This window comes from Xiphophorus couchianus, chromosome 9 (assembly GCF_001444195.1).
Source record: "Xiphophorus couchianus chromosome 9, X_couchianus-1.0, whole genome shotgun sequence".
NCBI classification, from domain to species: Eukaryota; Metazoa; Chordata; class Actinopteri; order Cyprinodontiformes; family Poeciliidae; genus Xiphophorus; species Xiphophorus couchianus.
In genome coordinates this window covers 20,582,674-20,610,538 of record NC_040236.1, presented here as the reverse complement: position 1 = coordinate 20,610,538, position 27,865 = coordinate 20,582,674, and the positions used below count along the sequence as shown (strand labels likewise).

At 42.1% G+C, this 27,865-nt stretch overlaps 1 protein-coding gene across 3 annotated transcripts; it reads left to right on the top strand.

The window, feature by feature from the left end:
* Positions 1–93: 93 nt before the first annotated feature.
* Positions 94–25,201, top strand: pdgfra (platelet-derived growth factor receptor, alpha polypeptide). 3 transcript variants are annotated; one of them, XM_028028023.1, is made up of 29 exons: positions 94–278; positions 3,039–3,116; positions 3,207–3,479; positions 4,016–4,273; positions 5,417–5,556; positions 7,862–8,024; positions 8,446–8,638; positions 9,038–9,153; positions 9,252–9,548; positions 9,631–9,888; positions 10,006–10,130; positions 10,246–10,414; positions 10,521–10,710; positions 10,824–10,939; positions 11,063–11,189; positions 11,308–11,504; positions 12,465–12,559; positions 12,743–12,875; positions 13,138–13,242; positions 14,673–14,783; positions 15,204–15,357; positions 16,744–16,904; positions 17,199–17,308; positions 17,780–17,902; positions 17,992–18,103; positions 19,895–19,994; positions 20,170–20,275; positions 20,997–21,232; positions 22,739–25,201. In XM_028028023.1, exons 2-29 carry the CDS (start codon positions 3,059–3,061, stop codon positions 22,884–22,886), a joined length of 4,374 nt encoding a protein of 1,457 aa, XP_027883824.1. In that variant the 5' UTR covers positions 94–278; positions 3,039–3,058; the 3' UTR covers positions 22,887–25,201. The 3 variants fall into 3 exon arrangements, with proteins under 3 accessions (XP_027883824.1, XP_027883825.1, XP_027883826.1); XM_028028024.1 differs by having other exon boundaries at positions 94–281; positions 3,041–3,116; XM_028028025.1 differs by lacking the exon at positions 94–278 and adding an exon at positions 1,236–1,387 and having other exon boundaries at positions 3,041–3,116.
* Positions 25,202–27,865: the final 2,664 nt, after the last annotated feature.

The window sequence follows — 27,865 nt, the reverse complement described above, 5'->3', positions numbered from 1 at the left end:
AGTTATTTACTTTGAGCCAGATGATTACTTTTTTTTCTTTTTTTTTTTTTCGGGTGAGGGGGGTTGGACTGTAACATTGAATCAGTTACAGGTCGCTGTAGCTGGAGAGCAGTTGTGAAGGCGGCCGTGGATGCGGACAGAAGGGGCGCACACAGCGCCGGATCTCTGAGGATTATTGCCGCTGCGTACAGGGGGACCCTCGCTGCGCCCTTTCTGGAGGGACCAATTCACTGTGGATATACTTACGAGAAAGGAGTGAATAGAGGGGATTAGGAAAAAAGGTAATTGAAAGGTCGATTAAGCATTTGTTTCGTGCCAACTCTCTTTTACTCACGTTAACACAACCTTCAGAATGCATGTTGTAGATGACTATTTATCCTTCTTTCTGTTTGCGGAATAAAGTCCGTACAGTAAAAGTTATTTTTTTCGTTTTACTTTTATTCAGCACTTTGCAAGCTGTGCAAAAACTTTTGCACAAGTCATTTGTGTTAGGTTTTTTTTTTTTTTAATCTCAGCGGCGCTTTGCGCCATATGGTCTCTCTCTACCCCCCTGTCCCCTCCTCACATCTCCTTGGACGCCGAGCGGCGAAATGTCGCTCACTCTTCCGGATAAAGGCGCTCAGTTTCGGCTTCGCAGCTGGAGGTGTCACCTCGAAGACCGAAGGCACAATTGTGGGATGCTGCCTGGACGTCTAATGGGAAACACGTTGGAATTTGTGCATCGCCTTTTCCTCGCCTACAGAAGGGGATGCGGAGGAATTAAAGTGGAATATGTTCGTTCGCAGTGGAGAGAAATAGAGGATTTTTATTTTTTTTTTTAAAGTCTGGATTTGATTCAGAACGAGAAAGGCTCTGCGCCGGGTTTTTTTTTCCCCTTTTGGAGACACGACGCATTCTTCTTTGACCCCCTGCCCTGCTGTGAGACCAAACGGGTCTTTTCGTCGGATCTGATGCATTTGGACTTAGAAAAAACAACAACAACAACAAAAAAAAAACGTGAAAATTCAACCTTTTTGAAAGAGGACTGTATCTGTTAGACACTAGATGGAATACTTTTATTTTTATTTTTATTACTCCGGGCTGACCTGTTGCACAGTTTGGCAACTTTTTGAGTCGCTTTCTGAGAAAAAGAGGGGGGTAAAGAAAGAGAGGGGCGTGCAGGGAGCCTGACTGCCTCTGCAGACTGTTTTCAGCACCATTTCGCTCTGTGCACAGAAAAAAAAAAACAACCCCGTCAAATCGCATTAGACACTTTGTCATCGGATTCCCACGCAGATATGTAATTTTGCGCATGGTGGATGTCCTAATTATAGAGTTGAGGAACCGCGCTGCCGATGGATTATTTAGCCTGTCTCAGCTGAGCCAGAGCGGACAATCGTTGGAAACAGTAAGATGACATGGAGGGTTTTTTTTTAAAATGTATTTTTCTTATTTCTTCTCCCTTCCCCCCGGCAAATAAGACAAGACGCTGAAAAAGATAAAACGGAGAAACACAAGTTGCCCGTTTACTATAAAACTGCCTCATCAACGAGGGAGACTTGACATAAATAATGTTTTAATGAAAAAAAAAAAAAAAGCTCTTGCTTTAAAACGTGGTCGCCGTGAAGACGTTGCTCTGAAGACTGGCGTAGTGAACACCGAAATGGAAACAATTGTTCCCAGAACTTAAGTCTCAGAAATAATAATAATAATAAAAAAATAACAAGATGTCTTAATTAGCATCTTCTATGTTTGGCATGCTGGCAGCATCTATGTTCGGACTTGTCTGCGCTTAGGCGGAATCAAGAAAAGGTGAATCTTTTTCCAACCAAAATCCAACAGTTATGAGAAGCGACGTGATTAGAGTCGCGTCGCCTCTAAAAGTTGGACTGTGTCGCCCTCTACAGACCGTGGAAGGGAAGTGCAGTGACCTGCGGCTCAACATCCTCACACAAACAAACAAACAAAAACAACAACAAAAACAACTGCGGACTAAAAATGTTGCTGCAAACGAATAGAAAAATAACTAAGGCGGCCATTGTTAACCCATGTAGCTCCAGTGGATAAAATTATTCGATATAAATCTTGCGGAAGGATAGGAGAAGGATTGCAGAAGGAAAAAAAGGCCCAGCAAAGACTGAACTTCCTGAGGGTTCTCAGGAGGAACAACATCAAGGAGAAGCTGCTGGTGTCCTTCTACAAGTGCTCCATAGAGAGCATACTGACCTACTGTATCTGCGTATGGTATAACAGCAGCACTATGGCTCAAAGGAAAGCTCTCCAAAGGGTTGTGAATACAGCCCAAAAAATCATTGGCTGCCCTCTCCCCTCACTGGAGGACCTGCACAGCGACCGCTGTCTAAGAAAAGCACAACACATCACAAAGGACACTTCTCACCCCGGACATTCTCTGTTCACACTGCTGCCTTCAGGCAGAAGATGCAGAGCAACCAGAACAAGAACCAGAACCAACCGTCTCAGAGACAGTTTCTACCCGATAGCAATAACAAAACTAAATGCAATCAAAAACAACCATTAATCATCATGAATGATGTATGTGAGAATGTGGCTGTTCTTATTTTTCTTTTTTTTTTTTGCCAGTTGTTTGTTGATTCTTGCGTTGTGTGTGAATTGTGAGACAGTTATTTTTTGTTTTTGGGCATGTGCACCGACTGTTGAATTTCGTTGTCCTTATGACAATGACAAAGATTTATCTTATGTATCTTATCTTATAATATTCTGTAGGTATAGTCCAGTGGTGTCAGCTGAATTTGCTCACGATTCAGCAAATTGTGAGCTCTCCGCCTTTGGCTTAGAAATCAAAAATATTTAAGTAAATACATACATGAGAAAAGGGCAGGCTTATATATATTCAGCGTATCTTCCTTGGATGGTCAGAAAATGCAGCGTTTGGGAGTCACACATGTAGCCTGTCTATCTATATGTAGCGCAATGACTTACTTAGTATCAATGTGCAAGATGATAGTATAAAAATGCAACAACAACAAAAAAAAATCCTTACATTACTTGAAATAATTAGTCCCTCTTCTTGCCTTCACAGGCCTGAGCATCCACAGTCATGGACAGCGTGAGGATGTACCTGGTCTGTGGCGTTGCCATTGTGTTGATGGTTTCAGGTAAACACCTGTATGAGACATATAACCTTTTGTTTCTTTTGCTTTTTAAGATCAAAAACGCTGTCTAACATTGAGCAAACTGTCCCACAGTTACGCCTGGACTGTCCGCCCCCACCATTTGGCCAGCAGGAGACGAGCTGGTGCTGGAGCCCCACTCCATCATCAACGTCAGCTGTACGGGCCAATCAGAAGTGGTCTGGGAAGAACCTCCGGCGGACGACGCCGTCGTTACTTCAAACGGTTTCACCTCAGCTCTCCTCATTTACGACGCGACGGTCGAGCACACCGGCTATTACGGGTGCAGGCATAAAGACAAGGAGGGCGACCAAAACGATCTGGTGGAAATCTATGTCCTAGTCAAAGGTAAGGAGGGGAAAACAAATAAGACCTGAATATGAATGTTCTTGTTCAGGCTGATGGGATAATATCACTCATCAGGATGCAAAGCAGGAAGATGGTCATTTTTGATCAAATTGGACAATAACAAGAAATGCAAAAAACAACCATAAAGGTCAAATAGAAGTGATATTTTTGAAAACTCAGAAGCAAACAAAGTGAGGAAAAACACATAATATTACAAGAAAAATTAAAAAAAAGAAACGACAGAGCTGCATCACAGTGAAGTAAAGTGATTCAGTTGAGACCAGCAGAAGAAGTGGGAAAGGTGTGATGCAGATCTGGAGACGCCAGGCAAAAACAGATGGTGTTATTCCCATTGTTTTAACATGTATCCATGTGGTGACTAAAAAAAGTAAACAAATCAATCAATATACGATGGAAAACTTCGGACTAGATCATATATGGCTGACCAATTATTTCTTTATTTTTTTAAAAAGTTGGCATAAGGAAGATAAACCGTTACTTTACAAAAGGTCACATTCTTTCTTGTCCATTTCTAGATCCTCAGGTCGTGTTTGTCCCAGAGAGAGCAGAGGAGCTGCTCGTTCCCTACGAGGTTGATTTGATCATCCCATGCCGAGTGACGGCAAAGACCCACGACGTGGAACTAATCCGAGTCCCCGGCGGAGAGAAGCTCCACAGGTACTACGACTACAGAGTGGGCTTCATGGGCGACCTCTCTCCTGGCCAGTACAGGTGTGAGGCCACATTTAAAGGCCAGACTTTCCAAAGTGACATCTACACCGTAATGAGTTTGGGTAAGTCAGAAATAGCATTTCTTATACATTTGAAGCTGCAAAACCACTCACTTAGATGCAGTTTGTCAGCTATGGGCAACATGCCATGTTCACGTTTTCGACTTGTTTTGCCATTTTCTTGTTATTTGTCTTTTAATCAAGACCCAACAAAACAATCCTCCATAAGCACAGGCCTCTGACGACGTCGCCAAAGGCAACTGATCAGAATTTATTTTAATTACGTCCACTTGATTTATTTTGTTTTTCCTGCTATTTTGTCCCTCTTGTTGTCATGTTTTTAATCAAATCACTTTAAATAAATACTCTGTATAGCTGCAGCGAGGCATTTAAGCCTCATATGAAAACACTCAGCGGATTTCAGGAAAATTTGGCAACAAAAACACATTTGGAGAACACACCGGAATGGACAGATGCTAAAATCTTAGAATCCTCAGCTACCATTTTAAGACAAATGCTGATAAGCATGTGGTCTGGTTTGTGTGCATCACTTAAAGATCTTGAGACAATCTCTGCCGTCATCACCACCCTGCTGTTAGAGGGTGGGGGTCATCAGGTCAAACATGTGAGGCCGAGCCTCCCTGCAACTCAAGTATAAGTTCCAGTTCAAGTTGGAATCTGTCAAACTGACTCGATCCCCATTGCGTTTATTAATGCCACCCGATCAGCTCAAGTTTTACAAATCCTGAGATGTCGCTGACTGAAACAGACAAAAAGCAAAATCAGCATTTTTTTTCCCTTTTCTTTTTAGAAACATATTTCATGGAGAACTATAATTTACCACACAGCTAGGGTTTTATTACTTGTGAGAATTTGTTGCATAGTTAAAATACCGCTTTGTAGTACTTTAAAAAAAAAAAGATTAGAGGCTGGTTGTTAGGAAACTGCAGTGAAACAACAACGATTAAAGAGTAGCAAGACCTCTTACGTCTTTGTGCAGTAGCTGCTTTGTGATCTCATTGGATTGAATTCATACACATGTATGCACAAGCTTAGCATGTATTGTGTGTGTGTGTGTGTGAGAATGACTGAAACTCATCAGCCATTACGCCGTGATGAATGTGGTCACGGTAATCAAGCTGTCACCGCCTGGTTTCCTGTGAGATGTCGGTGCTGATAGCCTCTCTGTGGTGGTCCCTGCTGCAGGATCCACGGAGGTGAGCGACTTTCAGGTGGAAGTCAAAGCCAGCGCGGAGACGGTGCGAGTCGGGGAGCCCTTTAACGTCTCCTGCATCGGACCCTCTGGCCCAGCCTTCCACCAGCAGTGGATCCATCTGAAAACACAGGTAAGATGTCGTTCTCTCCCCCCCCCCCTGTCTTTACCTCTAATTGGTCTTTTCCAGAATCTTATGAGGTCATATTTACCTTTTTTCATACTGTTGAGATATCGAACTCAGATCTTTACCTGCCTGTTGCGATCTAGTCCATCTTTTAGGGGGTTGCAATGTGTTTGTTTTTTAAAATGCCATCTTGATTTGGACAATGTCCGTTTAAAACCTCGGTGTGCCAGCTAACCCCCATGTCAAAGAGCCTGACAGGGAGGTTAAAGGTTCATGATGTATGGCTGAAGGAAAGGAGGCAGCTCAAAGGACGGTAAATAACAGGACAGTAAATCCTTTGAACCTGCTGACCGTGGGACCGGTGGGGTGGATGCCGTCTCCACATGACAGTCAGCCAAACATCTGAGGCTTTTAAGGCATCGGTTCTAAGAGTCTGAGACAGTTTCACATACTGAACCTTACAAAAGTGTTCACACCCCATGAGCTTCCTCCCATTTACTACAGCTCAATGACACTTCAGTATATATGTGGTGAGATGATGAAGCAGTTTAATTACGAAGAAAAGGTTACAAATAAAAATCAAAAGTTGTTTTTATTAAACTTTCTGTCCATTTTCTTCAGCAAAAATAGCTCAAACTCCTTCAGTGAATGGAGATCTTTAATGAACATCAATATTCAAGTCTTAGTTCGCTGAGTTAGTTTGCTACAAATAATCAAATTAAGTTCGTCCACGCAAATAAACATAAATAAATGAAGTCTGACAAATTGCATGCAACAAATTAACTCAATTGGGCTACAAAGGTGGTAGCACTGTTGCCTTGCAGCAAGGAGGACCAGCAAGAAGGTCCTGGGTTCGATTCCCCACCCGGGGTCCATGTTCTCCCTGTTCATGCGTGGGTCCTCTCCGGGTGCTCCGGCTTCCTCCCACAGTTCAAAAACATAACATGACTGTCAGGTTAATTGGTCTCTATAAAATTCACCTTCGGTGCGTGTGTGTGTGAGAACCTGGTTATTATTCCCTTGTGGGGACTTATTTCTGTCTACACTGTGGCTTGTGTGGACCACTCCTTCCTGTGGGGACAGATCTTGGTCCCCATGAGGAGAAATGTTGTTTTTGGGTTAGGGGTTAGGAATGTGATGCCCGTTGACCCCTGGAGATAGGCAGCAGCACCCCTCCCGAGCCCACTAGGGATAAACGTGTATGATAATGGATGGAAATGAATGAATTATTCATTTTTTTTACGTTGAAGCTCCGTTCTCTTTTTTGTTAGTGCATTCTAACAAATGCAGGCAGTTTGAAACTCCATTCCAGTACAGCTGCTGTTATCTAGCAGGCTTACTCTCCATCCATCTTCCCTGATAAGCTTCCCTGTCCGTGCTGAAGAAAAGCATCCACACATCGCTGGGATGGTGTGTTCAGGGATGGTAGTAGGTGGGCGGCGGTGTAGGGGGGAAGTGCAGTGTTAGTTTTCTATGACACAGCATTTTGCATCTCAGCCAGAAAGTTACGTTTTGTTCTCATTTGACCACTATACCGCCCTCTACATGTTTGCTGTGCAGGTTTGTGAAGTGGGTGACTAATAGTTGTCCTGTCATCAGATTTGACCATTTCTGCTCCTCTTTCAGAGACACTGTAAATATGCCTCTTTGCTGCTTCTCTGATCAGTTCATGCCTTGGTAGGTTTGCAGTTGTGCTGTCTTCTTCCCCCTTTTGGATAATGGATTGAACAGCACTCTGTGTCATTTTCAAAGATTGTTTTACAACTTAAACCAGCTTTGAACCCCAGAACTTTCTCCTTGACCTCTACAGCTGGATTCCTTGGTCTTCATGATGCTGTTTCTTCTTCCCTCCTATTCTCTAACAAACCTCTGTAGCCTTGCAGTCGCAATGTGTCAAAAGTTGAAGAAGTTTAGGAGTACGAATACCTCTACAAGCCACTGTACAAGTTGTGTTTGTGCTGCCCCACATTCTTTAATGTGCTGTATCTTCTGTGAGGGATTCCTTTAAGCCTTTTTCCAGAGATAGTGAGGCAGGGATGCAGGAGGCCCGACTCCTGGTTCTGGTCTCAGCTGCAATTGCAGGCCTTTAAAAGGCTCTGAGATCCTGATTTATCTCCTCTGGCCTCACCAGTGTTTTAGCCATCGGCCTTGTGCAGTAACTTTAAAATGGAAAAAAAAAAAAACTGCACAAAGCTTAAGCAGCCAAATTGTGCTCTAAATTAAATCATTTGTATGTGATTACCCATTCTAATTGTGAGCAGCTTCGCAAAACATATTTTACTTTCTCCTCCCCCCGCCCCATTTCTCGCAGGCTGTAAATGCGATTCAGACGACGGAAAGTCTTCCTGACTGGGTTATCTACACTCTGAGCGTCCCGCGAGCCGCCGCTCAGGACGGCGGCCGCTACGAATGCTCGGTCAGGCACGAGGCCAGTGGAAAAACCAGGGTGAGCAGCGTGGCTGTGTCTGTGTTTGGTAAGTCTCGCCCCCCGTCAGAAACATTCACCAAGTAGTTTTGAACAGGGCTCCAGCTGGAGTGTAACGCCGCTTGCTCGATGACTTGCAGTCCCTAATAAATATTTGATATCCTCATCATGAGGTGAATTAGCGTGTTTCACATATGTGCGCGTGGCGTGCTTAGATCTGTGTGGAAGTCGTTTTCTTCTATGCAACATTAAAGCCTGAGCTCTGGTTTTACCATCAGCCAGTGTGTTTTATGGGATGGTTTCAGCAGATGTGTGTCAGGCCCTCGTTTCACTCCAGCCCTCCGCATCGCCCTGTCTCATTTTACTCCTCTGACACCGTATTTTTCATGTTTACTCTGTGTCTTTAGACATTTTTTGTAAATCAATAATCATCATTATTCACTAATCTTCTTCCTTTATTGTTGTTGAAGGGGGAAACTCCTTTGTCACCCTGGACCACAGAGGGATTCTGAAGATGGAGTCCGTTGGCATTCTGGCAGAGACGCAGTACACCATCTACATTAATGCATACCCGGCTCCGAAAGTGTCATGGATGAAAGACGACCAAGCGCTGTCGGAGAACTACTACATTTCTTCCAAAACTAGCCACATGGAAGGAAATCGGTGAGCGCAAAGTTTGTTTTTCTTGAACAAAATGTACACGAACACATGAGTTATGACTGAAATCCTTGAATTACTCTCACATTTTGTCTCCTAAAAACCACAGACTTCAATGTATTTCATTGGGATTATATGCATTAGACAAAGATTTTTATAATTGGGGAGGGGATGAGTGGAATGGGGCGCTCATCAAAGATTTATTTTGTAAAAAGAACAAAAACAAATCAAAAGCAGGCAACCTTCCCTTTCACAACGATGCACTGCATTGTTTTGATGTTTCTGTTTGTTGATGATTCTGGTTGTATTGTAACAACACGTGAAAAGCTAAAATGCAATGAATAATTCATATTTGCCAAAAATTCTTTAAAGAACGTCTGATCAGCTCCAATGTTCTTCACGCAGGTATCAGAGCATTGTTACGTTCCGGCAGCCTATGGAGAAAGACAGCGGAAATTACACAATCACAGCCATAAGCGGCTCTCGCACCGCCCAGTTCTCATTTATCCTCCAAGTGGCAGGTAAAACAAACAGATTGGAAAAATAAATTCTAGACAGATGCATAAGTGGGTAACAATTCATAAATTAGGACCGAAACTCTTAACATGTCCCGTTTTAGGTTCCACTAGACTTAACCTCAGACCGTCCTTCCCCCCTATCCTGCTACCGGACGAGGATGAGATTGTCGTCCCTCTCCACGAGCCGTTCACGCTGACATGTCGCGGAGGTGCGAAGCTGATGTGGGAAACACCGTACGACATGCTGGAGGAATCGCAGGAGGACAACAGTGGCCTTTTCGTCACCACCATCGCTGTTGACGAAGCCACAGCGATGCACACAGGTTATTACGTTTGCCTCTACAATGACCACACTGCAGAGGAAACCAAGACCAGCAGTATTTACGTCTATGTGTCAGGTACGGAGCATACATTTGCTTATGGATTTTTGGTATTTGACTTTTTTCTTTGACTTAATAAATGTATTTTACCCCAACACAGATCCCGACTCTTTGTTCGTGCCAAATTTCATTAACCATGTGCCGGTTGACCAAAATGAGATCGAGATTCCCTGCAGGGTGTCTGATCCAAGTGCTATTGTGACACTGGTGAATGTTGACACCAACCAAACCATACCTAGTGATTATGACAGTAAAAAGGGTGCTTTGGGAATATTTCCTACTGGAACGTATGTCTGCAAGGCCATCATCAACGGAAAGGAGCACACCAGTGAGCAATACATCGTCCATGATTCCATAGGTGCGTGTTTTTGAGACTTGTGAATTATACATATTTTAAATAAACTGTGACCCAAATGCTCAGTGGCTCTCTGATCCCTCACAAGGCTTTTAACTGGTATCAATTGCTCCATTTCAGATGTCTTGCACGTCGAGCTGTCTGCCAAAAGAACTGCCTTGCTGGTTGGAGACACAATAACTGTCAACTGCCTGGCTCAAGGACCTTATTTACTGGAAGACAACTGGAAATACCCTGGCAAACCGGTGAGGTCACAAGGCAATCTGTGAAGTCCAATGAGTTTTCCAATCTTTTTTACATGTTTTAGTTGTAAGATAGGACTGACGTAAAGGTGTATGATGATCCTTTTTGGTATGACAGGCTAATCGGGGTACCAAAACTGTACGGGAAAATAAGAATGAAGGCCAGATCCTGTACACCTTGACAATCCCACAAGCCTCAACCAAAGACAGCGGCATCTACTCCTGCTCCATTACCGCTGTAGCGTCTAGAGACACCCAGACAAAGGAAATAGCTATTCAAGTGTTTGGTATGAGTCTTCAATATTTAATTGCAGTGAATATTTTGTTGCAGTATTTCTTCAGGCCATTTTCTGAAGTCGTTATGAGCATTGCCGATGACCACTTTTCCAACAGCCGGTGAGTTTTTGTCCATCAAGCCGGAGTTTCGGGACCACGAATCTGCTGAGCTGGATGACGTCCGGGAGTTCATTGCCACAATTTCCTCCTTTCCTGATGCCCATGTTACTTGGCTCAAGGACGGCGTCCCGCTCAGCGACCTGATCGCTGAGATCTCCACCAGTTTGAAGCAGACCAGTGAGACCAGGTTAGTCTCTGTCACTATTCCTCTGAAGGCAAATGAAGAGCCACCACAAATTGTCTGGTGCCATTTTGAACTTTTGTGGTGAGTTCACATTCTGTTGCTCTTATTTTGCACAGCTACAGAAGTATTCTCACCCTGATCCGGGTCAGGGAGGAGGACAGTGGGAACTACACCCTGCGGGTGGAGAACGGAAACCAGAGCCATGAAATCAGCTTAAACCTGGTGGTTAAAGGTCAGGAGGAAAACTTCATCTTACCAAATCAATAGGAAATTGATGATACCAACAGTAGGCAGCCACTATGAAGGCCTGCCTACTTTGATTGACTCAAACCTTGTATTGCTCACAACGTTACAGTGCCTGCAGTCATCGTGGACCTCATGGACATTCACCATGGTTCCGCCACAGGACAGTCTGCAGTGTGCATTACCAGGGGGCAGCCTACTCCTGTTGTGGAGTGGTTCATATGCAAGAACATCAAACAGTAAGATCCACTGTTTACTCTGAAAATGACTACATGTTTGTCCTTTATTTATATATATATATATGCTCAGTAGCCATAACCAGTTCAATTTACATATTCTTATCTCACTCCCTTCAAGATGCGCCAATGACTCGTCTTTTTGGGCGCCTCTACCCACCAACTCAACAGAAATCACGATGGAGTCCCACTTCGATGAGGAGAGCAACCTGGAGAGTCAGGTCATGTTTGGCCATCTGAAAAGCACTCTGGCTGTGCGATGCCTTGCCAAGAATGAAATAGGAGCTGTCAGCAGGGAGATCAAATTGGTGTCCAATGGTAAGAACACACCTACCAGTCAACTGATTGACTTTAATCTGACTTTAGATGTTCTTTGCAGCTGCAATGGGCCTTCTAATGAACAGTGTGAAGTCTGGTCAGAGGAGCAGTAGCTGGAAGACTACATTTCCAGCTACTGTGAGAAAGACCAGTGTCTTTTCTCACAGGTCTATGAGTTATCATTGTGGGAGATAATTCATGGAAACCACATATTTTAGACCATTTGGTGTAACACCGTTTAGGAGCTAGTTGTCAACACACCTTGTGGTTTGAAACTGATCTTAAAGGGAAATTTCCATTGTAATACACATGATGTATTTGGTAACACTTTATTTGATGGGTTGTGAATAAGACTGTCATAAACATGACATAACACCTGTCATGAACATGAGTAAATCTTCATGAATATTTATAACTGTTGTCATAAAGTGTCATCCAGTAAATCATGACACTTTTAATACAAAGTTGACATAATTCAAAATGTCTTTGTTATAACAACTTGTCATTAACCAAGAAATCATGATCTGACATAAATTTGTTATAAAAGTATTACTGATTAAACTTTAAAAATTATGTAGCTTTATGTTATTAAAGCTAAACTTTAAAAATTATGTAGCTTTATGTTATTAAAGCTAAAGTTTAATCAGTAATACTTTTATAACAAATTTATGTCAGATCATGATTTCTTGGTTAATGTCAAGTTGTCGTAACGAAGACATTTTGAATAATGTGAACTTTGTATTAAAAGCGTCATGATTTACTGAATGACACTTTATGACAACAGTCATAAATATTCATGAAGACTTACTCATGTTCATGACAGGTGTTATGTCATGTTTATGACAGTCTTATTCACAACCCGTCAAATAAAGTGTTACCATGTATTTTATAGCAACCATACAGGTGATGAAGAGCGTTCAGAATGTAACATATGCCATCCTTGGCTTTCCCTACAAACAGGCCCTCACCCTGAGCTGACGGTAGCTGCTGCTGTGCTGGTGCTCCTGGTCATTATCATCATCTCACTCATTGTCTTGGTTGTTATCTGGAAGCAGGTACTGTCGACATCATACTGCACAGTTTCACGCCATTCTGTTGCTCATTTCCATATTTCAAGCATTCATGTGAGGTTGTGAATCAGACCAAGAAACACCAGATTTAAATATAATGCATTTGGTTTTACTGCTCTGCTTGTTAAAATGGGGAAACCATAACTTTATGCGTCCTCCGCCTTCCAGAAACCACGGTACGAGATCCGCTGGAGGGTCATAGAGTCTGTGAGTCCAGACGGTCATGAGTACATCTATGTGGATCCCATGCAGCTTCCCTACGACTCCAGATGGGAGTTTCCCCGAGATAGACTTGTGCTTGGTGAGTTAAATGTCTTTGTGATGTTCTGGAACCCTATAGTTCCCTGTGGAGATGTTGCAACTCGTGAATCTCACTCTGCCTTTGAAGTAAGGGCTGTGATAAGATAGCTCGGAATGAGTGGTTTTCTGACAGCTGCCATTCAGTTTGTCCCATAGATCAAGGGGAAATGCAACCACTTCAAGAGTCACAGAAGATAAAGCAGATCGTCTGTGTCTCGTTTCGCCCCGGATGACTGACCCGTGTGCCTTCCTGTAATCCTCAGGCCGGATCCTGGGCTCTGGAGCCTTCGGGAAGGTGGTTGAGGGCACTGCCTACGGACTCAGTCGCTCTCAGCCTGTTATGAAGGTGGCAGTGAAAATGCTGAAACGTAAGTCTAAAAGAAATTTTTATCTAAAAGACAGCTAACCCGCGCCACTAGAAGCCACTGTTTAGTCACCAATCGCATGAGCTTGTTGACCAGTTTGGTCTTTTCGTCTGCTTCTTCGAGTAAATTATAGGTTTTCAGGCAAAGAGGTGAAGCGTGTTTACAAAGTCAGCATAAGCATTGCTGACTGCAATTTAAGCAGTTTAAAAGCTGTTGTTTGAGCCATTGGTGATAAACATGACCTGCAAATAGCTTCACTGGCTTTGTTCTCACAGACCGTGGCGAAAGGGGTGCGCTTGTAAAAGCGTGAACTACTAATAGTGTCTTAACTTTATGCAAGTAGTAATATTGTGCTTTGTGTTTTCTAAACTGGTAAACTGAAAGTTGAACATTTAATCTTTTAAAACATTTTTGCATTTCTTTCTTCCTAGTTTTGTTTGGTTTAATGGGGACAAAGACTCCAGTTTACTATATAATGTAATTTGCAAAAGGCTTCACTCATACGTAGTCTTTTACCCATAAATCCAATATGTTCATTTGACCTCAGTGGTCACCTAGGGAACAGAGTATACTTGTGTATAATTTAGCCTCGGTCTTACCACTCCAAACAATTTCACTGGGACTTTATGTGATAAACAGCGAAAGACAAGGCAGTATATTTACTAAAAATGGAAGGTAAAGCAAGGCTTTCAAAACCTTTCTGGTTACCATTTTGCTCTGCTTGGTGTTGATCTCGCTCATAAAATCTCAACAATAAAACTTGGGTTTGTGGAAAAGGTTAAACTGGTATGACCACTTTTGCAAGGCACTGTGAAAAGAACCTGTTTAATAGCCTAGATGCCTTTCATTTACTTACTCACAATATACCAGCACTGAAGGTGATGTTGATTTTGTTTTAAAGAATTTTTGTTCAGAATTTTGTGCTTCCATGTAAATAGATCAAGGCAAATATTTACTGTGATACACTGAAGATTTTACAAAAGTTTCACAGCTCTTTGCTTTTTATTTTAATAATAAAAAAAATACCAGCAGGTACTCAAGTTTTCTATTAATCTTGCACCAAAATTGTTGTCAGTAAGTTTCCAGTTGTTATGATCATTCAGAAAACATTTTATTTATTGACAGTATAATGGTCGGTAGTACCAATTTGTCTAATTAAACCAATGCCATTCTGTTATATTAGTCAAAATTCTTCTTTTGAAACGGTGATACGTTTGCATTCTATTATTGTCTACACCGTTCTCACAACAAATCACTGAAAACATGTAGCTATAGCAACACCCTCAATAGCAGATTGAGTGGGGACAGCAAGAATCTCCCAAGCAAACCAGGGTGAGAGTAAGGAAATTATTCGGATCAAAGAGATAGGTGGTGCATGATTTGATGACTCAACTGAGTCGTGTGATAGTCATGGCTGCTGCACCTTCTTCCAGCCACGGCTCGCTCCAGTGAGAAGCAGGCTCTGATGTCTGAGCTGAAGATCATGACTCACCTCGGACCTCATCTCAACATCGTGAACCTCCTGGGAGCGTGCACCAAGTCAGGTGATAAAAGCAAAAGCACACGCAAAAACAGCAGACCTGGACAAACATGTTCGCTCAAAGGCAAAGACGGGCTGTACAGCAGCTGTACAGCAGACAATGGCTGCAGTGTATTGCAGCCATTGTCGCTTCTTTCATGTGATTTAGTCACCCCTTTACACAGACACGCACAATTATCGCCTCGCTCGCATAAACCCCCACACGCAGACACACACACTCGGATTAGATCGTAGAAGACTTTTACAGCTCTTAAGAGCCGCAGCAGACTGACGGCTTTTGGTGGGCATGCCATTTTAATAGGCTTTTTATGGGAAAGTAGAGGCTTGCTCTCCTGGCTGAGCTTTTAGCCTTTATGAGGCTCTGATAAGATTAGCCTGCAGACTGACGCCTGGTGCCCGCCTTTATCTTCCGTGTTGTTCCCAGGCCCTATCTACATTATCACCGAGTACTGCTTCCACGGCGACCTGGTGAACTATCTGCACAAGAACAGGGAGAGCTTCCTCAGCCCGAGTCCAGAGAAAAACAAGAAGGAGCTGGATATCTTTGGGATCAATACTGCGGACGAGAACAGCAGGAGGTACGGCGGCCAGAGCAGTCCAGTGTGCTTTTTCTTCTCTCAAATGATCTTGTTTTAATCCGAGACTAAAACAAGATTTTCAATGTTGTTTTGATTTTTAGTTGCAAAAATTAATGTAGGGAGAAGACACAAAACCACGTGAAAACCTCCTAAATGGTAACTCAGCAGTGGAGGAGACTGTCCGGCATCTTCCCCTAATCAGATCAAAGCTTCGAGTGGTTTTACGTTTCAGCCTATAATGTCATTGCTGCTCAGCTACCTGTTAATTGTATCTGCCCAATTAACAGGTCACTGAACAGGCTGATGTTCAGTGAAACATCAGCCTGTCCTCCCCTTTTTAAGGAGCCTCTTGTGCTGATGGATGACTCACAGTGGCCGCACCTCGAAACGCCCATAAGATGATTTAATCCCAGCTACTACGTTCGCCTCAGCCACATCTCCCTCCAACCTCAGCCCAAAGAACAAGAGAACTAGTAGATGCTGGTTATCAGTCGTAGCATCTATTAGTTCTTTTAGTTCAAAGCTATTCCTTCAGCTTTCCCACATTTATGTCACAGCACAACCACAAACGTCAAGGTATTTTGTCAGGATTCTATGCGACTAAGAAAAGCAAAGAACAGAATAAATGTGAAGAGGAAGAAAAAAGAATAATTTTTTTTTTTACAATCAACAATATGAAAAGTGTGTCTTCCAGTGACATTTGTATGCCAGATCCTTAACTCCGACTCCCCTAAATAAAATCCAATAAAATTAGTTGCCTTCAGAAGGCCACAAATAGGTCCCCTGTGCAATAATTAATCTCATTAAAACTCTGCCTGTTCTTTGAACATCTCAAAAGTACTGTTTGAGAACATAAATGAAGAAACTGTGATAAAAAAGCAAAGAACACAGCAGACAGGTCAGTGATAAAGTTTTGAAGAGGTCTGAAGCAGGGTTCGGTGAACTTCACCGTCCAATCCCTCATCGTAAAATGGAAAGATATTTGTACGACTACCAAGATGTAGTCATCCACCGTGGACAGCATTCATCAGAAAAGCAACCAAGAGCCTCACAGGAGCTAGAAAGTTACTTTTATGTGTTGGTTGTGCCTTCCAAACATCTTTTGTTTTTTTTTAGGCATAAGGAAGGTGTCAACGAGAAAGGAATAAGAACTCCTGTTTGCAACCATGTAGGGAATTTGGTTTAAAACGAACGTGTTGTTTTATTTCATCAGTCAAATTAAATAAAACAGAACTTTTTGACTACATGGAAAACCGCTGGCATCAAAATAACCAATGGCCACACCTTGAAACTCTGAGATGACTTCATCACGCTAAGCAGGGGTAGGGAAGCATTCTCTTAGTTCGCTGCCATCAACAACTCTTCCTCTCTCGTCTTTGCTCCCAGTTACGTGATCCTGTCCTTCGAGTGTAAAGGAGACTACATGGACATGAAGCAGGCGGACAACACCCAGTATGTGCCCATGCTGGAGATAAGCACGACCTCCAAGTACTCTGACGTACAGGGATCCGACTACGACCACCCTCCTTCACAGAAAGACTCAGGCGGTGTGTACACTCTTCTCGCTCTCTCTCTCTTTCTCTGTCTGTCCTCAGAGTTACTGGCTCACGCTCGCCGGGCCTTGGTGTTGTGTTTGAGTCATTGTTGGTTAAACGGGGTACACCCTTGTCAGAATTTAGGCCTGGCAGTGGCCTGTAATTACCCGGAGAAGATAATTGTAGCGCACACATAATAATGCCCAGTTTGAGTTTGCCATTAAAAGCCAGGACTAAGAAAAGTTGGCTATATTTGCGACTGAACATTTACTCACGGGTACCCTGATGGTGTGTTTTCCCAACCAGAATCCGACAACCTGCTGTCAGACGACATGAGCGAAGGCCTCACGACCACCGACCTGCTCAGCTTCACCTACCAGGTGGCCAAAGGAATGGAGTTTCTTGCGTCCAAAAATGTACGTTTGAAGAAAGCCGGTGCTCTGATTCCCGAGGCTATAAACGGAATTTTGCAGATTTTGTTTTATGCTGCATAAGACGAACTGCCCAGGGTGGGGTTGGGGACCGGGGAAAGCAGCGGGCGTATGATAAGCAGCCCCATAAAGGTTGCCGATGCCACTCAGGAGAAAAGCTGGGCGCCGAATATAGCAGCAGCGAAGCTAGAGCTAGAATTACCAGGCCGAGACGCGCTGCAGCCAGAAACTATTCATCCAACTTCATAGTTATTATCCCTAAATATCCCAGCGGTCATGGCCGTCTCTACCAACCAGCCTGTTTATGCTTCTTAAAGCAAAATGAAACAGTATTAAAAATGACCTTGGCTGAAAATGCGACACAGGAATAGTCTGTGGCTGTGGGAGCAGAATGTACTGGAGCGAACAGATGACAGCGACTCCTTCATGCTGCTAATCAACTTCTGTTGTTGACAGTGCGTGCATCGGGACCTTGCAGCCAGGAATGTCCTTCTCTCTCAGGGCAAGATTGTTAAGATCTGTGACTTTGGGCTGGCCAGAGACATCATGCATGACAACAACTATGTCTCCAAAGGAAGCGTGAGTGTCTGCTCAGACATGAACTTCTAGCTAAGGCATGCAGTGCTTTAATGATATTTATTCTTTTCATTACCTCTCTTTTGTAATAGACCTTTTTGCCAGTGAAGTGGATGGCCCCGGAAAGTATTTTTGACAACCTGTACACCAGTCTTAGTGACGTTTGGTCATATGGCATCCTCCTCTGGGAAATATTCACCCTAGGTAAGTTTTTAAAATGACTTCAGTTCATAAATTTATGCGATGATAAATAAAAGTTGTTGTAGTGGTAAATATGAAAAGGTGCTTCAGTGTGGTTCATATTGAACACCCATGTAGAAATCCCAAAGCCGGGTGTATTTCTTAAACGACTCCTTTAAAAAAATATTTTTCTGGCATTCAATATTAGCCATAAGACATTAATGATACAAATGGTTTTCACAGTGATGTTAAATAGGATGGTTGAGAATTATAGAAAAATTTTACTTGCAAAAAAAAAACTTCCTTGGTGGTTTTTTTGTAAGTTTTTTTTGTAAGTGTTCAGAGTAGGGGCTGCACAGTGGCGCAGTTGGTAGTACTGTTGCAGCAAGAAGGTCCTGGGTTCAATTCCCGGCCCAGGGTGTTTCTGCACGGAGTTTACACATTCTCCCTGTGCATGCGTGGATTCTCTCAGGGTACTCCGGCTTCTTCCCACAGTCCAAAAACATGACTGTCAGGTTAATTGGTCTCTCTAAATTCTCCCTAGGTGTGAGTGTGTGTGTGCATGGTTGTTTGTCCTGTCTGTCTCTGTGTTGCCCTGCAACAGACTGGCGACATGTCCAGGGTGAACCCCGCCTCTCGCCCGGAACGTAGCTGGAGATAGTTAGCACCAGCAACCCTCCCGACCCCATTAGGAACAAGGGTGGATGGATGGATGTTCAGAGTAGATGATCTTTGAGGCTGTATCTTAATGCTAGCTAGTAGGTAAAGACTAAAGTGGACTTTTACCATTTTAAATCTAATAAAATAAAAAATAAAAAACCAAACACTTTCATGTGTCTAATCATATATCTAACCCCTTACCACCTGATATTGTTTTAAATTAAATAGACATTTTAAGTTAAGCAAAAACAATCAATGTACATTCATGTATTCAGTATGTAAATTAACTAAATTAGGCATAATTCCAACCAATTGTGATAGTGACAAAGTAAATCAAACATAATCCTGTGTATGTGTTGAATTGGCATCAATGTGTATAAGTAGAGTACCGATGCGGTGGCTTGAGATGATGAATTTGAGTTTATAGCAGTGTTGGTCCCTCTAAGACTACCTGTTAGCTTCAGTTCAGCCAACCGACGTGGATTCACAAAAGTCACAGAGTTAGCAACTGCATGTGATAAAATGACAGTTTATGATCTTTTAACATAACCTACTTAAACAAATGTTTTTAATTAACAAAGAGCTCTTCGTTGTAGAAATATTGTCTTTATTATTTATTTCCACAGACGTTTATAGCATTCTCCACATTTATTGGCACCTGCAAAAAAAAAACAAAAAACATTTGCAGGCTTTGTTTTAAGAAAACTTGTACTTATAATTCAATTACATTAAGTAAGCTAGAAAACGATTGTGTGTTAGAAAGTGAATATTTCAGTGGCCCATATTTGGCACACTTAACATTACTTCTATAATATTTTGGTAAATTAGATGCTTTTGCATATGTACATTTTGTATCCAATTTTCATGGTTTGCTAATCAGAGATTAAAAAGTTATTGTAAAACAAGATGCTCAAGGGTCCTCTTGTGCTAAGCAGAACTGGGATAAACTATTACTGTTTTCCTTGGTAATAAATTCTATTCTATTTCAGAGAATATTTGCCTTAGATTATATTCCTGCAGTTAAAGAGGAGTTATTTTAATTCGCTACATAGCTACGCATCGATCAAAGTTTTACTAGGTGCAATAAAGTGAGAAACAGCTACTTGACGACAGCAGCTGGCTCTCAGTCATAAATAACTGTCTCTTTGTGTGAAGGTGGCACTCCGTACCCAGGGATGGTGGTGGATTCCAGCTTCTACAACAAAATCAAGAGCGGATACAGGATGTCAAAACCTGAGCACGCGCCGCAAGATGTGTACGTGATCTCATGTTGTAGGCATGCCGTATCTGTCAGAACCTCCCTGACGTCACGCCGAACAATGTCATTTCTGAGAGCTCTAATGTGCCAACGACTGACATTCACCACGGTGAAATTACGAGGCTTGGGTGGCGCCGTCCTTTTTCAGCAATGTTGTGCGCACCTTTTTCAGGTACGAGATGATGATGAAGTGCTGGAACACAGAGCCGGAGAAGAGGCCTTCCTTCATGGGTCTGAGTGAAAATGTGGCGTCTTTGCTGCCCTCCAGCTACAAGAGGGTGAGCGTTCCCATCGCTTCCCGTCTAGCGCTGCTCTCTGTGTCTGGAACACCTGCTCTGCATGTTTTACCACCACTCATTACTGACCGATACGTTCCGCCTCCCGTCTTAGTTGTTTTCATTCTTGGGTCGTTTTACTGGTCTTGTCGCCAACTATTTGCCGAGCAAAATACAGGTTGAGAGTCCTTTCTCCCCTCCCCCTGTTAAAGCTGCTGGTAGCTTTAACAGTTCAAAAGCCAGTCCACAACCTCTGTGAGAACACTGGGAGGGTTCCTGGAGGCTCTCTCCCTCCATCTGTGTAAAAGTGATTAGAGCTGCTGGATGGTCATAGTGGCTGGCCTCAGTCTGGGTAATGACACAGCCTCGGTTCTCGCCTCCACCACCCAGCCTTAATTAGACTTCCACACCACATGTTGTGCGTCAGAACAGCTTTGCCCCTGTCCTACTCCCAGTTTTAATGGCCAGCAGCTCAGGAGCAGTCAGTCTTTTTGCACGTTTGGTTTGGCGGGAATGTTTGTGATTTCCAGCTTGGGTCACACCATCCAGCTGATGACAAAATCCTCACACACACATCCTTCTCTCTCGGAGACGCATTTTCTGTTGACGCGCGCACACCCCAATGACTATGTTCCAACCGCGTTTATTCTTTGCAGCACGAGACATTTAACAAGTGTCTATTTTAGATCAGCTTCTTAAATCCACGTACGGTTTTCTTATGCAGCACTATGAGAAGGTGAACCACGATTTTCTAAAGAGTGACCATCCCGCCGTTACTCGAGTCTGCATCGAGACGGACGCGGACTACGTCGACATTCCCTACAAGAACCAGGGCAAGCTAAAGGACAGGGAAAGCGGCTTCGACGAGCAGCGGCTGAGCTCCGACAGCGGCTACATCATCCCACTCCCTGACCTGGACCCTATATCTGATGATGACTACGGAAAGAGGAACAGACACAGGTATGCAGAGTCATTATTTTGTTTTATATATATATTTATATATATATAAAATATATATATATAAACATGGTTTTTATGGAAAGTGGCCAGAGGACAGTTATTTTTAAAAGTCCCAGAAGGCCAAGCAAAACATGTAAAAGGTTTGAATGAACTGAACTTTGGATAATCAATGAAGAAAACTTCTGAACAATGATGGTAGCTCGTTTCCATTGACCACATATTTTTTTAAATAAATTTGCTTGTTAGAAACATGCTAATTTACCAAAAAAAAAAACCCCACAAAAAACTTGTTTTTCAATGAAAAGTTGAAAAACAAAGATGAGGTGATTTCTTGGCCATCTTGTAAGTTGTTTATTTCGCAAAGCCACAATGGAAAGACGTTTTTAGCATCACACAAGTCACAAGATCAACTACCGAATGTTGCCAGAGGCGCAAACCATGAAGAAGACGACGACAGGAAGTAGTTGGAGGATGATGGCGCTGCATGTTTTATAAGGATTTATCACGTGAACAAACTTTATTCACATGCAATTTTAATTGCATGTTTTATTTAATGGATACAACACAATTGCAAAATTGTGTTTTCTGGACCTTAGCGGAATATCAACACAGTTTTGGGCACATTTGTAATGGAAACACAGCTAATGCTACCTGCAAACTGACAGTATTGATTGGGAAAAAAGTTCCACGTTTAGTCAACACCACCAAGACACCGAGAGTCAGCTGTAGATGACATGTCAATCCACAATAGTGCTGTAATTTTATCATGTCATCGAATGACTTATGTGTGCTTTTGACTATTAGCTTCCACTTGATAGTAAAGAGTAACCTGTCTCCATCTCCCATGAATGAAGTGCTCATGTAACACATACATTCGTTATTAAAAACTGTGCTAAACTGAACAGGTAAAGTAGCACAACACAGCCATCCACCATTGTTTTTGTTATCTGCCAGTTCATGCATTGAATAAATCCTACAGTTCTGCAGGTTACTTTCATTCATTCATTTATTTATTTATTTTTGTGAGCTTTCGCACCTGCAGAGTACTTCACACTTCCACAGGTGGTGCTACATGAAAGTTTCACTCTGAGACCCGGTTTCAAAAAGTGCCAGCGTGAGAGACTCCGGTCACTGTGTTGTGAAAAATGTGACTCTTTAGCTGAAGAGTAAAAGAGTTAAAGAGCATTTACAAAGCTGTAAATGTTGCCCGTTTACAGCTCTGTGTAAACGGGCAACATCCTGAATTACAATCCGGTGGTTTGGATCAATTCATTATGATGTTTTTTAACAGTCCTGTGAAAGTCTACACCTTAATCCAATTAGTACTAAATTATGTTCAATAATCAGTGGAAAGGTCCCGGTTAACAGAGGCTTCCCATCTAATCTGAGCTTGACGTATGTTAGAAAGAAGAATGGCCCAAAATTAGATCACTTTAAATAAAAATAGTTTTGTCATAGTTCTGTGACAAAAACTAACAACGATGTGTTATTCTCTCCCCCATGTAGCTCTCAAACGTCTGAGGAGAGCGCCATTGAGACTGGCTCCAGTAGCTCCACCTACGCCAAGCGCGAGGGCGAGACCCTGGAGGATATCACGCTGTTGGACGAGATGTGTCTGGACTGCAGCGACCTGGCCGAGGACAGCTTTCTGTGACAGCTGCCCAGCCTCAGCAGGAGTGGCACGGGGCAGAGCTGCAAGGACAGTGGGACACTAGAGTGGGACCTGTAAATCAGCCAAAGACTCTGGCCGTGACACTCCTTCTTCAAGGACAGAACAAAACCACTTCGCAGTCTCGGTGAGTCCGAGGTGACGTAAGGTACGGCCATCCCTTCCCCGTGGACGATGACTCTTTTTTTATTTTTCGGCAATGGAGATGGGGATGAGCAATAAAGAAAGAGTGACTGACAGGATGGATTCCAAGAGGGAGCAAGTGTTGGTGTTGGACGTATCCGGATCAAACAAATCAGAAAAAAGGAAGAAGAAGAAACATCTTCCATTTGAAAAGCTTTATTGTGTTGGGCATTCTTTTACCTGCAGTATAAGCAAGAAGGAACAAATCGAACGTGTTGGTCAGAAATTTTGCATAACTCCTACAACATACCACTACAAATGCACTATTGTTGCTATACGACTCCAATACCAGGAACTGTATTATGTGGAAGTAGGAACTGTTACAAGGGAAGCACCTGATGCTGGCACAATCAGTAGCAATACTTTGAGATAAAGCACAACGTTTGGACTGAGTGCGTCTTTTTTTCTCTCTCTGTGACTATATAGTGTTCTCAAATAGCTAAGTATTTGCAGTTGTTCAAATTTATTTTTTTACGTCATCAGTATAAGAACATGTATTGTTGTGAAACCAATAGTTAGTAACAGATCGTAGCTGTCTGAGTGGGTGCAAGAAGAGCTTCTGAGTTGCATTAGTCTTTGCATAACCTCTCCGTTTCTGCCCCAAACACACACACACAAAAAAAAGATCTTCAGCTTTATTCCAGATAAAGACCTAGCTCACATTTGACACGTGGGCCTGTTTTTTGTTTGTTTTTTTTTCCAAATGAAGTGTGATTGTAATGTAAATAGCTCCAGAGTTGTTTTATAAGAGAGAATTACTGGGGGTAATACTCAAGTATTGTATGCGAGTACAAAAATAAGCTTCTGCATCCGTATCTGCTACTATGAAGACACTGTTTTTATAAAATACATCTGTTAGGTCTACAGAACACCATGGGGACATCTCAATGAAATGTGTGGATTAGAACAAATCATGGGCTGGTTTGAGATTCCAGGGTATCCATCCATCTATTTTCTAACACCCTTGTCCCTAGTGGGGTCGGGAGGGGTGCTGGTGCCGATCTCCAGCTAGATTCCAGAGTACATGCACAAAATTTCTTAATTGAAACGTGTAACACGTTAAAATTAGATTTCTTTAATATAAGTCATATCGCTTCAAATATTTAATTGCATATTGATGATTGAAGTTATAATATTTGTTATCTAAAACATTATTTGTTAATTTGATGCATAGACTTATGCAAAAAGTATCATAATAATCATGACAAATTTAATTGTGGCTTTTAAGGGTTTATTGGCCAGAACAGCATTTTCTTTTCTTTTATAGAGCAAGACCAGTTTAAATATTTAAACTGCGAACACAGTGAAATACTTCTAAAGTTGTAGGAAAGTAAACTACCCTTCCTTCAGCCTGCCGATCGGCAGTGTGCAGCAGCAGGTGGGAGACATTAGTTAATGCTCCACAGCTGAAGAACACTTTGATAACATCACTGGAAGAAGGACTTTAAGTTGGAAGACTTGTATGATGGGAAATTTTAGCCTTTGATATTGATACCAGCCCATGCCTTGTTAGAAGACAAACAGCAATTAACACTTTTTTAAAGAGATGGATTGAAGTCCAAGCAGAAGGCTTTCAGCATTTACATCCCTGGAAGCTATAAAATGAAATGAATCAAAGCCAAGGTAGTATTTAATCAAACATAATACCTGCCAAAGACCTTTTATCATGTCGTGTTTCAACTGTCTTTGCCATTTTGACCTCCAGTAGCTTCTAGCTAGCTCTAATGAGACATTACTATTGAATTCAATGTATTGTGGTACATCTGTTACATATGTTACCCCACCGGCATCTTCTCGCTTTACTGTACCTCTGCCTCATCCCGTTGACTGTGATACAAACTACAATCATTGTTGCACTTTGCTTTTTTTTGTCCCATGTGTCTAATGTGTTGCAGATGAATACGCAAGCAGAACCTAAAATACTGTATTCTTCCTTTGCCTCAGCTGTATAAAGCAGTGTGGATGTGAGTGTCTGTGAGTGATGTGTTGATGATGGTACTCTATCTGTAGTCGAAGATAATCACACCCAGTATGACCTTTTAATATTGTTTCATTATTTGACATCATGTACATTCAGATGATTTATATTTCAATAAATGATTTATAATGTAAACAAACGCCAGGTTCCATTTGTCTCCGTTGTTAATATGTCTGACATGGGAAAATGAAAAATGAGGCGTTTCGGAAACGGATAAAAATGGGTGGTTTATTTTTTATTCTCAAAAACATCCTATGCTAGAAAAATAGGAATTCATTGGGAAGATGAATGGGGCTCATTTTTATGCGGGAGTTTCATATTTTGATTCACCAATGCTACATAAATTATGGAGTAGAGCAGAAACGGATAAACCCTCTGTCTATTAATATGTTTTCTTAAAATATTAAACACTAACACATACTGTATGAGAGACACAGACTTGCTGTACTTTGGAGAATTTATCTGAGATCCATGATCAGTTGAACATGTTGACCTAAATATTTTTGTAACTATCATATTAACTTAAAAATTGTTGTTTGAGTCAAAACTCATAATTACTTCCAAAAATATACATCGTTTGTTATATTTTTCACCTATGGAGGTCGCCATTTTGTCACCTGCTGTGTTGATGACGTGGTTTGCTCAGTTTGCTCCAGTTCTGTACTGGAATCTACAGAGTATACACAGGAAGGCTAACTTTACCCAAGTTGTCGTCGAATCACATTGCATTTGGCTGGTGTGATTTCAGATAATGCCACACTGTGTCGCTGTTGGCTGTGATTAAAAAAAGAGATCGCTAGGTGAGACTGCATTGCTTCCCACATAAAAAAAGAAGAGCTCAGAAGAGAGCCCAACACAACTTCTGAAGGATCTATTTGTGCTCTCAACATTTCTCTCCAGAAGACTTTCAGTCATTTATACAAGCAAAACTAATGAAGGATCCTTCTTAGAGTTTTCCAGACAATAGTGGACAACACAAAAACATGCACAAATTACTAACGTTTTTTGTTGTTGTTGTACTGTAACCTTTAAAAAATCTCCCCTTCAGTTCAACCTTATAAGTGGAGACACATTGTTGATGTTACCATTATAAAATAGCTTACAATTAAGTATTGGCAAAGATCAATGTAATTTTCACAGCGTTGTTGTTAGCAGCTGCTGAAAGTAACTAAAAAAAGTTACTTTTAATGTTACTTTTCCAAATCAAGTAGTCAGTAATCTAACTGAGTTACGTTTTCAAGGAGTAATCAGTAATCTGATTAAAGTTACTTTTTCAAAGTAACTATGCCATCACTGGCTAAAACCAAATGCTGGCCGACTGTCTTTATCCACAAAGCGCCTAATCCGCGCTGCCGCTTGCTAGAAGGCGAGAAACGCTGGGGGAGACATCAGAGACAGGAAACTCTGGAAGCTATTTTAAATGCTAATGGAGCTATTGCTATTGCTGCCGAATGTGAAGCCACAGACTGACACTGAACACCGGACCCTAAACAACTGTTACTGGACCGGACACAGAGCTACAGAACTACTTACCGGCTCCCACTGAGGTATGTGTCATTCATTGTTTAATTTGTAAAGCTAAAGGCGGCAGCAGCAGTTAAACACCAACTTCTTCGGCTTTCTCTGTCCTCTTCCTCTGTTTGGTCCTCTTCATCTTCATTACCTCTTGTGATTTCTACATTCCCGTCAATTTCAACTGGCCCCAGTTCCATCCATCCATCCATTTTCTGTTCACCCTTGTCCCTAATGGGGTCGGGAGGGTTGCTGGTGCCTATCTCCAGCTACGTTCCGGGCGAGAGGCGGGGTACACCCTGGACAGGTCGCCAGTCTGTCGCAGGGCAACACAGAGACATACAGGACACACAACCATGCACACACACACACACTCACACCTAGGGAGAATTTAGAGAAACCAATTGACCTGACAGTCATGTTTTTGGACTGTGGGAGGAAGCCGGAGTACCCGGAGAGAACCCACGCATGCACAGGGAGAACATGCAAACTCCATGCAGAAAGACCCCGGCCGGGAATCGAACCCAGGACCTTCTTGCTGCAAGGCAACAGTGCTACCAACTGCGCCACTGTGCAGCCCTGGCCCCAGTTCAATTTGAAAAGTCTTAACGTTACTCTTTGCTGTTTTAGCTGGACGAAGCTAGCAAAGTCAGAACTGGCGTAGGCATTTTACCCATAATGCATTGTAGCGTAAACAGCATGGCGTCGTCTACCAACTAAATAACCTACAGTGTTATTACTGTATTGTTTTTACATCTAAATTAAGTATTTTTCAAACAAAGTCTGTTGTTATAACTAACCGTGGATCTCAGAAAGAATAGATTACATGCACAAATTTAAAATGTTCAATTTAATTTATCATGTTTATATGACATTCATGTCACTGAAGATTGTTTGTAAACTTGAAACTGGGATTTTACCTCACACTTTTTCTATAAACTCATAATCAGTTTAATTATAACACGTATTTTATAAGCTCACTACGTTTATTTCTGATTAAAACACAAAATACAAGTTTCAGATAAAAGTATTGAGATATTTGTCCTATAAAAACAATATCAATTTTTTTTTAGCGACAACTTGATCTAAACGTAAAAAGAGACATTTTTCAACATGGCAAAACAGCACTTATGTGGAATAAGTTCGTTCCCCTCATCTCTCCAGTGAATGGAAGCATTGAAAATTGCATTTGATCTACACCTTAAGGTTGCCTTTGCAACAAACTACAACACAAATATCCCCATTCTTTCACTGCAATTAGCTTTGTGGAGTAAACTCCTCATCTGTGGAA